We start from the raw sequence: 16,817 nt of genomic DNA on the forward strand, positions 1-16,817 counted from the left end.
CTGAGAGCAAGGTGGTGCACTCAATGTTCTGATCAAATTATTTTTTCCATACTAGAGCAGGGGATCGGCAACATACAGCCCACAGGCCAGATTTGGCCCCCCAAGCTTGTTTAAGTGGCCTGCCAAGCTCCAGGCCCCTGCAGACTGCAAGGAGCATCCTGAAGTTCAGAGCGCTTCTGGACATGCAGGGGAGGTATGGCAGCGGCGCAGTCCATTCTGCACCATGTGCCATGCTGCTGCAGCAGCAGGGACTGGGACAGGGCGCCAGCACGTCCCCAACCAGCCTGGCATGTGGTGCAAAACGGCTTCGGGATGCATGGGGGAACCACGACCGCCGCGTGCTGGGTTGGTCAGGGATATGCTAGCACCTCTGTCCTAGTCCCTGCTGCTGCTTTAGCTGCAGCCTGGTGCATGGTACAGGAAGGACCACATGGCTGGGGCCATTGGTCCTCCATGCATTCTGAAGCCATTTTACACCATGCCCTCAGCTGTACAGAGACATGGCAGCACCTCTGTCATAGTCTCTGCTGCTGCAGGTGCTGCCCAGCATGTGGTGCAGAATGTGCCATGCAGCTGCCACAGCTCGTTCACACATTCAGAAGTGTGCTGTGCTTTGGGATGCTCCTTGTTGGTTGCTGGGTCCTGGGGCTTGGTGGGTCATGCACTAGTGAGCAGCTGCAACAGCAGGGACTGGAACGAGCTCCAGCATGTCCCCAACCAGACTGGGACTGGCAGAACAGTCAGGTAATATCCATGTGGGGCTGTGCTCATAGATCGCAGCAGGTGGGATGCTTTGCAAATAGGAACCTTTTGCTGGGGTTTTGGGTGCAGGGTGGGACCTGCCTTCAATCAGTGTACGAGCAAGAGCTACCTGCCCCCAACTCCCCTTTTGTGTGCATGGCTAGGGATGTTTCTCCATAGTGATAGGGGTGGCTCTAGTGGGTGCTCTGTGAGTCTTTTTCCCACTGCTGAAAAACAGCAAGAAGCTGGCATGAGTCCAGTAGTCCTTGTACAGTGTGCTTAATGAAGGAGCCACCTGCTGTCCCATTGCTGTTAAAGATCGCCCCCATAATAAATTATACGCTCCAGCCCTCCTTGTGACTGGGCTGTGTTAATCTGAAAGGTTGCTGACAACTGTACTAATCTCCAAAAGGAAAATTTCATCTGATACCAGTACAGGTTTTCATGACGTGCTGCTGTTGTGTAAATCTTGTTTTTCAGCTAATATAGAAGTACACCTTTTCAAAAATACTTTTATTCCTCTTAAGTAGCATTAATACAGTTCTAAGAAATTAGCAGTAAGTTGTAAAATACTCTGTACTCTATTTTTGTATTCATTAACTATTTGCTTTAAATTTGGTGTCTTCCCCAATTATACATTTTATTATTTTTGATGAAGCAGTAAAGAGGTTGGTTGTATTTTTATTACATCCTTTTTCCAGGTACTATATTTTAAGTTCATAATAGAATAATGAGTGAATCTGTAGCTTAAAAATTTTGGATATTTGTTGTCGCTGCATGTGTCAGGTTTGCCTATAATAGTGTATTTTAGGAATAAACAAATCGGTACAATAGTGAATGGTTTTGAACTATGTTCGAAGGCTGTACAAATGCTGTTTTCTCCAAATGTAAGTTGTCAAAGGTCATATTCTATGGATATAGCAAAACCATTTTTAAAAGCCTTTAACTAAAAGATAATACATTGCATGCAGCAGAAAATAGGAGACTTAGGTTGTTATATAAAGGTAGAGTTACGGTCTTTAATTACTTCACTTCTGTATTTTAAATGGTGGGATTTCCATACGTTCTTTTATTTTGGTTAACTTCAGCTGTAAATTTTCTGAGTTGCTAATTATCTAAATCAGGGGCATGCAACCTTTTTTGGCTCTGGGCTTCAGTGACCCAACCAAGTCAGAGTGGCAGGTGCTAGGGCCTATGCACCACCACTGCTTGTCCCCAGAGCAGCACAGGGAGAGCACCCACAGCTGGCGGGCCGCATCCAGCAGTTCCACCTAGTCTAGGTTGCTGGCCCCTGATTCTGAGTTACGTTGTTTGGAGAATTATGAGCGCTTAGTTCATTAGTTGTGACTGCAGTGGGAGCTTTGCCTGAATGAAGGATCTTGTTTGCCTTTTAACGACCATAGTAACCTCAATCCAAAACGACCTTGAATTTTTAAGGTGCCCCTCCTCCCATAATTAGATTCTATACATGGAAAATGTATACATTTTGTTATAGTATTTCAGATACGGAATCTAAATATGCGGGGTCATCTTAAATTTGTGTCTTGCCAAACAGCAAGGGGAAATGGAGCGCGGGGGTAATTGCAGAAAATAGGAAGTCACTGGGGGAACCAAGTGGTCTGACCCTTGCCCCCTGCTGCCTGTTCGCCCAGGGCCAAACCTGCCCCATTGCTGCCACTGCAGCATGGCCAGGTGGGCTCTGGAATGACCATATGCTTGGGAGCCTGGGCTGGGGAGGGGATTTGCAGAGTGCAGTGAGCTGAGGTAGGGTGGGAGAGGGGGCAGCAATGCTGACCCTGAGCCTGGGTTGGGGCAGGAGCTGGAACTACAGGAACTGCCCAGCCCCCTGCTCTGCATTTATATGTGAATCCGAGAGAAGGGGCCATTTTCCTCTGTAGTGGAGGGGAAGGGTGTTGTCTTAGATTTGAGTAAATATGGTACCTTTTTTGCTGCACCCCTGCACTGTAAATTGAAGAAAGTAGGGAAAAATGTATGTGGAAGGTCACTGTATGATTGAAAAGTTGCGTATCGTTAGAGGGAACATTTTTGCTAATGATTCCTTTTACGTAGTTAGAAAAGTATGAATTGACTACCAAAACACAAGTTAGTTCTGTAATACTGTTAATAAATTTTATCAAGCTAGGCATAAAACCTATTTATCACCTTTTACTTTTCCTGTTGTTGAACACAAGGTGATTTTTTTTTTCCCTCTTACAAAGCAATATTTACCATTAGTGAAATGTATGAGGTTATTGTTTAAAATAGCTGCGAGGAAATAATTGTGGGTTTTATTTTTATCTCTATCCATATTATATTGGATTGTCCAGTCAGTGGCAAATAAAATTATAGTATAATTGGGTCAAGTAATTGCCCACCCTGTTATGAATATTGTTCCTGTGTCTTCTAGTCCTGCTTTAATATTAATTGAGCTCACTTTTGATGTATAACAGTTTACAGAATATATCATTGCTTTTCAGGGAATGGTACCATTTGTGTTCGTGGGAACCAAGGACAGCATCACTAATGCAACTGTGCTTTTGGATTATCACCTTAATTATTTAAAGGTGAGGAAAATATACTGCCACCAAAGCTTTTGTAATAATACTGGTTAAGGAAAAGGAAGTTAAAATCATGCTTCTTTGAATTAGTGTTGTTAAGTATTTGAAAATAAAAAACTTTGAATGTTCTCAGCAAATAAAATTACTTGAATTCTATTAGTTGGTTATATAAAATGTATCTTGATTGCTTGAGTATTTAGGTTTTGCTTCTCTTAGATCTTATTTTATCTCAACTACTTATGCAAGTTAAGGAAACCAGCTTGTTTGAGGGGTTATCTTAATCATATACTGAGTAAACATGTATCAGTGTCTAGTTTCCTGAGAAGCTTCTTTAATTTTTATAGCCATATTGAAGGTCACACAGCAGCTGACAGCAGATAGTAATACACTGACACAAGTGGTTTCCCAAGTGTACCTGCCATTTTTCCATATAACTCAGATTGTGTAAGTGGAAAAAGATAAAGCAACTAAAAGAGGGGAGAGCAAGAATGTGAAATAGGTGCAAAGAAGAATAAAATTATTTGGATCTGATAACCGGACTATAGTTGATGCATTTTTTGAGACCAGTGTTTGATAAATTTAAAATAATTAGCCACAATTCTATCAATAATATAGCTGAAATAAAAGATTAAGTAGTGGATGTAATCAAGGATATAATCCTTGTTCTTTTTAGAGTGATAGTTGATAATGTCACGGTGTTCACCTCAATATACCGGAGTTGCTACCTAACAGAGTAATGGTGTCATGGCTAAAAAGTCTGGCTGTGGAACAAATGTTAATAAGTGATTTTAAATAGCGTGTCTCGTTTGCATTCAAGTTAGGTGCCTCATGATTTGTTGTTAGTAATGCTGTTAAATCCATTCTTTTAAAGGATTGAAGGAAGGGGTGAAAAATATAGCCTCCAAAGGCACAAAACATAGGATTAAAAACAGTGACTAGATTACATTGTAATAGATAAAGTGAAAACAAAATTTCCTTCACACTTTTCTTATATACATGCCATTAGTACCACTGCATTTTGTGAACTGTGTAGAGCAGTGCACACTTGGACCATAAGGATCTTTCTTACAGCTTTGAACTTTCAGCATCCGTGGTCCGAGTACCTTCAGTTCCTCCTTTCCTTTAGTCAGCTGCAGACATGATCTCCTTACAGAGAAAAGTTTAAATTTGTTTCTGTTCTTCCCATTTTAAAAGTTTTGCAGTTTAGCTTTATATGTTGTTAGCTTTGCAACGTCATAATGTTTCCTCTAGTCTGCAGCACTGGGTTGTCATCTTAACAGTAAAACAGAAGGTAGCACAAGTTGTTTCTTTAATAGTCCATCTGCCCTTCCTCTCGCTGCCCAGATGCTCTGCCTTTGGTGGGAGGACCAGAGACTGGCAGCAAAAATTCACTTAATTCATTGTCAGTGCACTTACAACTTACTCTGGTAAGAGGATAATGGCTTTTATTAATCTTCTGCTCTTCTCTCTGAACCATTAACAGCTAGATATTGATCCATACTAACAGGAAGTATTATTGGTTCCCTTTCTTTTGGCTTCCTTGTCACTTTGTACAGAAAGCACAATAAGACTACAGCTCTGAGCTTGCTGATATAAACCATATAACCAACTAAATGAATTCAAGTAAATTTTATTTGAATTCATTTGAATTTCATTAGAGGGAACATTTTTGCTAATGATTCCTTTTACATAGTTAGAAAAGTATGAGTTGACTACCAAAACACAAGTTAGCTAGAATAAATTTTATCTAGCTAGGCATAGTAACGTCTCCAAAAATAGTAGTTAGAAGTCATGCAAGTAAATATTTAAGAGTTTAGCATTACTTTCCATGCTCTTTAGTCTCCAGTCTTAAAGGCTGGTTGTGAATGAATTTCCTCCTGATTTATTGTGCAACCTGTGAGTTGCTGGCGAAGTACTTGCTGTACTAGATGAGCAGTTTGAATAGCCTGCTTATGCCTTCCTATCTAAAAAAAACTTCAGATTATTATGTTCAAACTCAGGGAAATGCAGAAAATCAAAAGGTAGTGCATTAGGTTGGTCAGTATTAAGCAGTATCAAAAATTAAAGATTATGCAAGCTGTCTTGCTTCTGGAATAAGAGCCTCAGATCCTAATATTTGGGAGAGGACTTTGTATAAAATCAGTACTGTTACCTAGAAATCACTTCCTTCCTGTCATGTATAGTGCATGTTGTCACATGCCTATTAAAAAATCCAAATCTGTTTTGAAATGAATTGCATTAAGAAAAATGAAAATAATGTTACTATCCAAATATTAGGAACAAATGACTTTGCTCATCTGTAATTCCTAAAGGTGTCAGTGTTTGAAGGTTTGATACATTTGCTATAGACTAGAGGTAGGTAGCCTTTTCCAACTGCAGGCTAGAATGCCCTATCCCGGGTTGGAGGAAGGTGGGCGCTAGGACCTAATCTAGCCACAGCCATGTTTGTCCACAGTGGCACAGGATAAGCACCCAACAGAAACCTGCCCTCAACCACTGAAAGCACTTGAGGCTTCATGTCCATGGGCCAGATGTGGCCTGTGGGTCATAGGTTGCTGACCCCTTGCTGTATACAAATCAGTCAACAGATTTTGACTAATTACAAACTGTGTTCCCAAAGCCAAACAGCTCCTTTGTCTTTTAATATTACTCTTGGCAAAAATATCTCAAAGACGAGAAAACTTTGTAATAGGTTTCCACATTTAGTTAAGTGGTTAACAGTGGGGGTTTTTTTCTAAAGTCAGGCAGAAGGTTAAGCAGGGTGGCACAGAGGCATGAGCCTTTATAGACAACAACCTATTGTATGGTATCTCTCTGAACCAGTTACAGCAAGGTGTCACCTTAGAGCAGGGCTGGGCAAAATGCGGCCTGGAAGCCGGATGCGGCCCATCAGGCCATTCTGTCCAGCCCACGGGGGCCCCTAAAAATGTAGAAAATGAATATTCATCTGCCCCTGGCTGCCAATCATGCGGCCCTCCAAAGGCTTGCCAAAACTCAGGAAGCGGCCCTCTGCCCAAAATAATTGCCTGCCCCTGCCTTGGAGACTACTTCCTGCCTGTACTAGTAGTAATTGAATAAAGACCCTTCCTATGCCTGACAAAGTTGTGGTTGTGCCTGAAAGCTTGCAAAGAACAATTTTTCCAACTGTTTAGTTGGTCTGATTTAAAAAAAAACAAACAAAAAAAAAACTGCATCTACCCAAAGAACCTCATCTGCCTATGTCCTTAGACCAATATGACTACAACAAACAACACTAATGATTAAAAATAGTAATTTTTTCTAATTTTTTTTGTTTTTATTAGGAGGTGGACCAACTACGTTTGGAAAGATTGCAAATTGATGAGCAACTCCGACAGATTGGAGCTACTTCTAGACCACCACCAAATCGTACTGATAAAGAAAAAGGGTATATGACTGATGATGGTCCAGGACTTGGACGGGGTAGTCGACCCTATAGAAACAGAGGGCACAGCAGGCGTGGTCCAGGCTATGCTTCAGGTAGGGATCGGGAGTATTCCTGTAATTTAAGACTGACCTGCTGGATGATCTTTTAACAAATAGTACTTTGAGCTTTGAATGTTGCAGGGAAGTGATAGTTCAGCTGATATTAACCAAAGGGTTTTTAGTATTTGAATACTGTCCAGTTGTCTTGTGTGGGGGAACATGAGATTTAGTTTTCAGATGTCCTCAGACATGACTCTTGTCTGTCTCCCAATGTCTGTGGGGGGGGGGGAGGAAATAGTAAGCAAATGGACTTGATATACTGAAGTAACATGCATAGTCAAGAATTTGCATGCAACTCGTTCACTGCCAGATGTGTTCACTAGTATTGTCGGTCTGTTTTTTCCAGAACTGAGAGTGCTACTTCTATGACCCAACTTATACTTACTTATGATGGGACAAGAACTTTAAATAAATATATGAGCCATCTATTGCAACTTTGTTTTGTTCTTTTTTTTTTTCCATTGCACCAAAAATAGACAATCTGTGTTTCTTTTACTTTGTTTGGTAGGAACCAACTCTGAAGCATCGAACGCTTCTGAAACAGAATCTGATCATAGGGATGAGCTTAGTGATTGGTCATTAGCCCCAGCAGAAGAAGAACGGGAGAATTACCTTCGCAGAGGAGATGGGCGAAGACGTGGAGGTGGTGCACGAGGCCAAGGTGGCAGGGGACGTGGAGGTTTCAAAGGTAATCTAATATTAAGTTTTTAAAGAGAGGGAATTCAGTGTTAGATTCTTGATTCAAGTAGTCTTCTGTATTGACTATTTCATTTCTATATAATGTTCCCAAGATGCTAAAATTTGACACATTTGGGTGCAAAATAAATAAGTATAAAATAAATTAGTTTTACTAGACCACTTATATAAATCAAACTTGTTCCTATACCTTACCCTTGTTAATTGTTAAGTGGTAATAAGAGTATTGTGATTGCTTTTATATCTATTTTCCTTGACTTCTTAGTTCATATGTTGGAACAATCTGAGATGTACAACCTTGATTGAGGATTTGGTGCATTCTTAATTTAATGTTTGTAAATTGCTTTGAAGGGGAAAAGTTTTAACTATTGAATTGCTTTTCCCAACTTTATTTGAGGTTAGAGAGAATACTCACCACTCAAATATATGCCAGAATACTAATAATCCAAGAGGAAAGATGCATCATGGATCGTAAATTGTATTCCCACATACTGGTTACGGACCATATATCACGTTTGTCATGTGTTCCACATACCAGCTGTATGGCTTTGCTCTTTCGTCTGGTTTAGTAGGAACTCCATTGAATCAGTCACCTTCCTAATATAGCTCGTAGACTATACCTTCCCCTCTAAGCCTAATTCAGCCACATTGAAGCCAGTGGAAAATTTCCAGTTGACTTTGGGCTTTGGATTATACACTAAGTCAGAGTAAGTTGTCCTGCCCATTGCTACAGCACAGTACCTACCACAGCACAATTATTGTTTCATAAATCCCTTTACCCATCTCCTCCTCTATAATGTGATGCCATTGTATGTAGTGATGATTCTCAACCTTTTTAGACTCAAGGCACCCCTCCCCAGTTGCATGGCATTCCTCCACAAATGTTGTAAATTGAACGACATCGCAATTCAAAAAAAGAAATTTATTTATCACAACGCTTACTTCCTTGCAGTGGTGGTGGGTCCAGGCAGGGAGAGCCTGCCCTTACTTGTTTATCTGCCAAATTTAGTGATGTTCTCTGGAAAGGGTAATGCTGAGTTTAGAAAATACAGAAGCCATTCACAGAAAAGACTAAATATATAATGTCCTCTTTATACATATTTTTGTAAGAGAAATATCTCAACTCTTTAGCACCCTCCCATAGATTGTCTCTCGTCCTTCCCAGTATTTTTTCTATATACTGTACTGTGGCCCACCAGGAGGAGTCATTGAACCACTGATCGTTCAGACTATAAATAGCAGTTTATAGCACTGTAACTGCTGTTATGTTATGTAAATAAAGATTTACTTTTTAAGCTAAAACAGCTCCATAGTGAATGTATGCATTTAATTTGGGTAGAGAAATAAAAAGTTCTGAAGAGTAACTGCTGCTTACAAAAAATGACAGGATTTCTCCTTACAGGAAACGACGAACAGTCTCGAACAGATAACCGTCAGCGTAACTCTAGAGATACTAAAGGGAGAACAGCAGATGGATCACTTCAGGTAAATTTTCTTTTCAGATATGTGCACTATCTAAATATCATAGAAGCAATATTTACCAATTTACCAATATCAGCCAGTTCTAAACTTCAGATAACACTCACTTCACTGAATGATCAGTGGATTCCCTGTTCTCGAGCCAAGTTTATAAGAATGTCATCTTTTTTTTAATCTTGCAAGTTTATATGGAGGCAACTTGAGTTTATATGTTACTGTGTAATATACAGTTGTCATATATAGAAAATATAAAACGTTTACAACCTCTTAGCCCTTTAGAATGTTACTGAATTTGATAAAGGTGTCTTTAAAGATGAGGGAGAAACTTGATCTGTGAACATAGCTCAGACTGGCCACATCTCCTACATTGTCCTAAATTATCACCAAGTCTGACCATTGTTTTAGTTATTTCATAGATTTCATAGACATCAGGGCTGGAAGGGACCTTGGGAGATCGAGTCCAGCCCCCTGCCCAAAAGGCAGGAAGTCAGCGGGGGTCATAGGATCCCAGCAAGATATGCATCCAATTTGCTCTTGAAGGTGTTCAGTGTAGGTGCTTGAACCACCTCCGATGGCAGGCTGTTCCAGACCTTGGGGGCTCGGACAGTAAAGAAATTCTTCCTTATGTCCAGCCTGAAACGGTCTTGCAGGAGTTTGTGACCGTTCGACCTCGTCATCCCTTGGGGCGCTCTGGTGAACAAACGTTCCCCCAGATCCTGGTGTGACCCTGTGGTTGGGGTCTTGTCTCGTTCAGTGATAATTTCAATTCATTTTTAATCCTTTTTTTTCCAGGTTTTTTTAGTACCTCTTCCACTTACCACAGACATGGTTAACCATGCTATCCTGAAGTCAGGTAGAAAGTAGGACGTGGGTAGTGCTTTAGCCATAACTGGTCCTGAGAGGCAACAACACACTTTGTCAGATGCTATGAAGGCACTGAAGTAGGCTATTGCCTATGAGAGCTCCTACCTTTTGGAACCAGTTACTCTAAGGTGCCAGCTTGCCCTACCTTTCTCTGCTGAGTGCAAGGACAAACATTATGTGTAGTAATGATATACGCTCTTATGATCATTTTGTGTTTGAGCTCTTTGTAGTGTCATAAAATAAGACATCTTTTAGAGGGGAACTTCTTGGTAGGACTGTATTTCGTAGCACAAGGTATGATGCCTCTACTGTTACTTACAGCATGACACGGGTCTCTAGGACCCTTGGCATCCCCCAGAGTGTTTATTGCCACTTAAGCCTGGCCGTAACAGGAGGAAAAGATGAGCTATTGCTGTTTCCTTCCACATGGGAAAATGGGAAGCCACTGAATGGAGAATTTGAGATGACTCTCTTGTTCTTTCAAATGCCTTCCAAGCAAAGGGAGGATCCTAGTCTTGAGCGAGGTGAAGAGCTTTTCTGGAGTTAATGCCCAAAACTGGAGGTGCTGGTTGGATGATGACATATGCTGTCTTCTACATGTACCTGAGGATATACAGGCTTTATTTGCAAAGTTTTGATACAACTACACGATTTACAAATGCATTTCTTTTCCTCAGTAATACTTGTCAAGAAGATAAATTGAGATGAACTGAAAAAATGTTCAGTCAGGGGAGAAACTAACTTTTTTATCAGCATATCAGGAATTTTTACTATGCTGAGAACTGTTTCGAGTCATAATGCTGGGGAATCCTGTATACTGGCTGATCAGAACGTAGATAATTTTTAAAATTTCATATAACATGCCAAGAATGGCCCGAAGGATTTACAACTATCACAGTAAAAATCTTACATTTAAGATGCTTCTGTAAAATTCTTCTTGACCACTTAGAAAGCCACATAAATCTTCTAGATGGATTACATAAAATCTTGGCAGTGTGTGGCCAGTTAGATAATGTAATGTTGACCGCCAAAAATAGTTAATTATCTTCAATTATGAAACCTGAAATAATTTTTAAAATCTTACTGACTTTCCAATATACAGAGTTTTAATTTCACTTCTTCCTTATTTAGCAGTAAAACTCTAGCACACTTGAGTTTTACTTTCTGGTTCACCTGCACTAATGGAATGCTTTGTGGTGTTTGGTTTCCCTGTGATAGATTGAATGTAGACATTTTAAAAACAGCAGGTGATGGATTTTAAAAATAACCAAAGGCCATTTCAGTTCATGTTTTCTCAAATCTAGCTCCCTTTTTAAATACAACCTGAAAGGTAAGGCCCAAACTACCAGGGATTCACCCTTTTAAAATTGTTGACCTGGGGAATATTTAATGGGTATGCTTTATATAACTCTGACTTGTTTCAGATCAGAATTGACTGCAATAATGAAAGGAGTGTCCACACTAAAACATTACAGAATACCTCCAGTGAAGGTAGTCGGATGCGCACGGGTAAAGATCGTAATCCGAAGAAAGAGAAATCGGACAGCGGGGATGGTCAGCAACCGTTGGTGAATGGAGTACCCTAAACTGCATAATACTTAAAGTCATATTTCCTATACTGTTTCAGTAATTCTTATTCCACGTTAGAGAAACTTGTTAGGCCAAAGACGAATAGCAGGCAAGATGGCGCAGGGCATGAAGTGAACATAAAAGTTCTGTTAGCCTTTTTTAACATCACCAGTATGCAGTTGTTTTCAGAATAAGAAGTTATTCAAATATTTGCATAAAAATATCTGAATTTCTGAAAAATGCTTTCAAGTACGTATTGCACTTCAAACAATGAAAGATTCTTTTTTGTTTGTTTTAAAAATACTGAGCTGTGCATTGGTATACTTTCTGTTCAGTTGTACCATTTTAATGCATCGGGTCAAAATCACTGCTCAATTTCAATTTTCAGAATAAATAGTGTTTGCAGTAATCAAATTGGGCTTCTGTTTTCAATCTTACAAGTTCTTCATAAAATGCTATGTTGTTTTATGTCCTGTGTCAGTTCACGTTTTGGTCCACTTTTTCAGTATTTTAGTGGACCCTGAAATATGTGTGATGTAACAATTGTCATTTTCATTAGCAAAAAAGTTGTATGATCTGTGCCTTTTTTATATCTTGGCAGGTAGGAATACTATATTTGGATGCAGAAATCAGGGAAGATGAGTTGGAAACACTAAATGTAAAATATATGTAGCAAACCTTGTCAGACATTAGTACTTTATAGAAGAGTGCATGCTTTCCATAATTTTTTCCTTACATAAACATCTGGTTAGGCAATTATAAGAATAGGAAATTTATTTTGCACTGAAGATTTGGCGAATAGTGTTATTGAGACAAGGGGTGTAATTTTTTTTTTTCTTCGTAGTCAGTACAGAAGTTTTTTAAAAAATCTTTCCATTTGTGGAAAACTAAAAAATTCATTGTTACTGAGGGAACAAATGTAACTTGTTCACAAGATAGTAGTGTGTGCCTGCTATTTGGCCAGATGACCTTTAAAAATGCTAACCTGTTTCATCTTCCCACGTGTTTAAAAGTTTAATTTGGGGCTTATCTCAGGGGAGATAGGAAGAAACTTACCATGTGTGATACCCTGTAAGGTGCAGGTGTAGTGTAGCTAGGTAACATTGGAGGCAGGATAAATTCTTCATAATTTTTGAGGTACAAGCTCTGATTCAGAAGCTAGTTGAAAGGTGTCGCAGAACTTGTTACAAAGTACAATAGTACACAAAGAGGGGAAGGGGTAGAATTTAGAATTGTACTTTTTTTCTTTTATTTCTGATCATGAATTGAAATTTATTGAGCAAAACTGTGTGAGGACCTTCATTTTAATCCATTTTATTAAAATTACTCCAATAGGAGAGCCACTGATTATGTACAGAACTGTACAAACCTGACCTTGCCTCTGATGTATTTTGTGAGTTTTGTTTCTTTGCTTTTTTCCCTTTGTTTTTTTTTTTCCTTGCATACAAGTGAGCATATAAAAATGGCAACAAACTGCACATGATATAACAAATATAAAAATGTCTTAAAGTATTGCCAAACATTAATGTTGATTTCTAGTTATTTATTTTGGGAATGTATAGTATTTGAAAACAGAAATTGGTACCTTGCACACATCATCTGTAAGCTGTTTGGTTTAAAATACTGTAGATAATTAACCAAGGTAGACTGACCTTGTAATGTAACTGCTCTTGGGCAATATTCTCTGTACATATTAGCTACAACAGATTGGATTTTATGTTGACATTTGTTTGGTTATAGTGCAATATATTTTGTATGCAAGCAGTTTCAATAAAGTTTGATCTTCCTCTGCTAATTGACGTTGATGCAATCCTTATAAATGATTGCTTTTTTTAAAGAGTCAACTTATAACAAGTAGAACTTATATTTCTCTGTTAAACTTTAACTGTAGTTATTGTTTATTTCCATTTGTTGTAGAAAGCATTACCAGATTTCAAGTTTGGTGATAATGCTAAGAATATGAAACCTCACTGGTGAAACGGTACAATACATGCTGAGCTATTACACTATATGCACTATATTTTTTACACTCAATAGTTGAATTCAATAAGGTGCTAACTAGGATTTATGTGAAATTGCTAGTTACTAATTACTAAAATTGCAGTTTGATAGGTTAATTACATTCCATTTTCAAGTGCATTTTGGGGGTAATGATATTTTACAGTATTTCTGTGCTGAAGTTGAACGTGTATCCCTTTCGATTCAAATTCCACTGTTTTAAATGTTAGCAAGTTTCAAAAACATAAATTGTAAATCTAAATGTAAAATTTTATTTTGAAAAAATCATGCGTTGTTACAAAGCTTGAAAGTGCAACAGATTGTCTGATGCTTGGGTTCAGATCCTACTGGTAACTTATAAAATATGGTCTAATGAATTAAAATTATTTTAAAAAATAAAGGTTTTTTTAAGATTGAAAGGTATTTGTGAATGATGATTAGGATTTAAGTTCATAGGATTAAACACAAATTCTGTAAAGTAACAAAACATCTATGAAACCAGGGAGAGAGGTTCCCCACCTCTTTCTTCTTTCTCAGTATTTTTCTTTTTCTTTTTGGTTTAGGGGAGAAAAGGGTTGTCAGGGTTAGCATTAAGCCTCTCCAAGGTATTGAATAGAGAGGTGTCAGGCAGAAGACAGGGCAGATTCCTAACCCAGTAAAACAAGAGATGATGCTACTTCCGCTTAGTATTTTTGCTTGCAAGAATCAAATATTCAAGTTGAGCTTCTGTTCCTGCCCAGTTTGCATCTGTGCTCCAAGAGATTATATTTTGTGCCTTTGTTAGCCACGAACAGGATCTAAATACAGAGAGTGTAATATGATTATTAGCGTAGATGCCTCATCATTCATAGAAGTTATCTTGAAAGGCTAACTTATTTCCTGATTCAGCACACTGTGCAGCTCTCCAGTGTCAAGTCTGGGACGAAACTAGATTAATCATTCCAGCAAGTATTCTGAAGCACACCAGGAACCTTTATTTAGCTTTGCAAAGTCCATGTTCTTTATCAGTCATGAACTAAAATTGGCTTACAAAAGTTTTACGCTTAATTTTTTTAAGTTACTGAGCGGCTCCATAACAGCAAGACCAAGACTGATTTATCAGAAGAGTTTCTCAAAGAACTATTCCTCTAAAAATAAAATAAATATTAGGTCATTTCATGCATTAAAGAAACAAGATTCAGCATAAAATTTCTGAAATGTAATAAAGTATTTACTTTGTTAGTCTACATTAGAAATTAGAATAGAGTTTTAAAATTACTAGTAGGATAGCATTTTCCCCTGGCTTCAGTCGCAACCAGGAAAGTCAGGATGTTCAGAGAGCTTTACTATTTTAATGGTGTTAGGACTAAATTATCTTGATATTCTTCAAATTTGTGTATGGCATTAAAACCAGAGGTCTGTCCAACTGAGCTCAAAATCCGTCCGAGTGGGTCTGTGATTACAGTACATAAGTTTCAGGTATCTTGCAAATATCAGAATGTGCTATCTCAGTATGGCCTTTGAATCTAACACCCAGTTCAGAGGAGGAATCTTGCCTTCACTTTCAATTAATATTTTTCAGCTCTGTCTTCTAGAGGGCTACCTCTCTATTCATGTGTCTTCTAGAAACGCTGATGTGGTTAGTTCTCAGAGGCGATAAAAACATGATAATGGAAGTGGTGGCTCTTTTGAATTTATTGCCTGTATAGATGCGCGCTTATCTCAAACATCTCTCATGGTTCCAGATGCATACAAAGGCTTTCCTGAATCTTTGGAAAGAAATACAAAGCAAATGGCTGCCTTCTATTTTGTAACCTTTCAGTCCTGTGTGCAACAGGTATCCAGGGGACACAGCTTTCTATGGGCACTGATAGATGTAGCAGGAGGGAGAGAGGGGATGGGGCACTCCTTACCAGAAGCAGCAGCGCATTACTTTGACCCAGTTCTGCAGTATCTGTCTAGATCGGGAGCTTCAGCAGGGCTTTTTGGTGCTTATATGTAGGCTGATTCAATCAACTGTTAGATAAAAACCCCACTAAAGTGCCTAATCTGCTCAGACACTGGGAAAGCTACATCCAACTAATGCATGATGGTCAGAAGTAGAGTAGAGTAAAGCACCATTTTTGTTCTTTTCCACGTCTGCAAGTAGCCTGTGAGAGCGAGTTATTACAGAGGCTCTGCACGCTGCGCTGTTCCAGAGTATCTGGCTCTGGATTTGATTCTGTAGGTGGGTGGGGGATGTCTTTGTCTCCAGTAAGGGCTAAAGCACTATCAAATGTAGCTTGCTCCAACAGTTTCCTCTTCCAGAGCCTGCAAATGCTCCTCTAAAGTACCCTTAATTAAAAATCTTGCTTTATCCTTTCTTTAGGCAAAAAAAAAAAAGGAACCAGCTGTAGCTGGGTTTTACAAAAACAGCATCATTGTAAGGTGTGTGATGTAAGGCTGGTGAATTTAGCTTCGGTCATCAGTAAAGAACCTGCAGTAAAATGGGGAAGATTCGCGAGCCCAAAATAAAAACCAAAATGATCATCACAGCTAAGAAGTAAGCAAGCAGAAAGCATAGGGGTGACTTTTATTTATGTATTTATTTATTTATTAAACCTTTGTACCAAGATTCACAGATCTCTTGCAGTGGGTTCTTCGCCTGTTTACAGTTTGGTGGCACAGTCAGTCTTGTCACATGACGAGGGGAAGGCTCTATTACCTGAGGTTGCCTCCAGGTTTTTCTCTCATGACAAGTCACCTACCTAGCCTGATCTGTGGATTTTCTTCAGAAATCTTTGTGTTTTTTAGACTAAGGAGTTTAGCTTAATATATTTAATTCCCAGCTCCGTGTTGCATTTGATTTCTGGGGGGGTTGTGCCCTCAGCACCACTCCTGAGCTGATTACAGCTTCTTGCTATCATCTTCCACATTTGTGCTAGCACCAATTCCCTGCCTTTGTCCGATTTTTAGTATCTTCCACCCTAACATCAGCACTTTTTTACAATAGATTCCTCAAAATTGTCATATTTGTACCTAAGAATATAACCAAATAAGTCATCACCTTTTACAAAACTCTATTTAACTTCAGTAACATATAACATGACCTTTACAGTATGGGAAAGGGGTCCAACTCATCTATTCTTGTCTCCTAACTTGTTTGTTGGGTAGATCTATAGCTTAGGATGAAGCTTCCCTCACAAGCCAGACTGGTGAGGGATGACTTGATTACCTCCCCCCCGCCATCTAGGGGAGAAGCCAGACAGAACTGGGAAAGCTGGCCAACAACTGCTCTCCCCCAGGTCTGTCCTGAGTGAATCCAGAGCATGCCTGAACCACTTGTACTAGGACCTGTCCCTCTGCTTGGTGACCTCCACTACCATGTTTTACTCTTTCCCTGCAGCTCACGGATGGAACCTACGAGAAAATGAGGATACTACCAGCACC

The 16,817-nt window shown here is 39.2% G+C and overlaps 1 protein-coding gene across 3 annotated transcripts in view; it reads left to right on the top strand.

The window, feature by feature from the left end:
• The window catches only part of FMR1 (fragile X messenger ribonucleoprotein 1), a 38,010-nt gene extending 24,182 nt beyond the window's left edge, over positions 1-13,828 (top strand). Inside the window, exons 11-16 of one of the 3 annotated variants that reach the window (XM_090061723.1) lie at positions 56-193; positions 3,219-3,305; positions 6,602-6,797; positions 7,312-7,491; positions 8,902-8,984; positions 11,272-11,407. In XM_090061723.1, coding sequence (XP_089917849.1) covers positions 56-193; positions 3,219-3,305; positions 6,602-6,797; positions 7,312-7,491; positions 8,902-8,984; positions 11,272-11,277 — 690 coding nt within the window. In that variant the 3' untranslated portion in view covers positions 11,278-11,407. Of the gene's footprint in view, positions 1-55; positions 194-3,218; positions 3,306-6,601; positions 6,798-7,311; positions 7,492-8,901; positions 8,985-11,266 lie in introns of all 3 variants that reach the window. The other 2 variants (XM_090061721.1, XM_090061722.1) reach the window with 2 other exon arrangements.
• The last annotated feature ends 2,989 nt before the right edge of the window (positions 13,829-16,817 follow it).

Source organism: Crocodylus siamensis, chromosome 8 (assembly GCF_052110815.1).
Source record: "Crocodylus siamensis isolate JL-2025a chromosome 8, ASM5211081v1, whole genome shotgun sequence".
NCBI lineage: Eukaryota > Metazoa > Chordata > Crocodylia > Crocodylidae > Crocodylus > Crocodylus siamensis.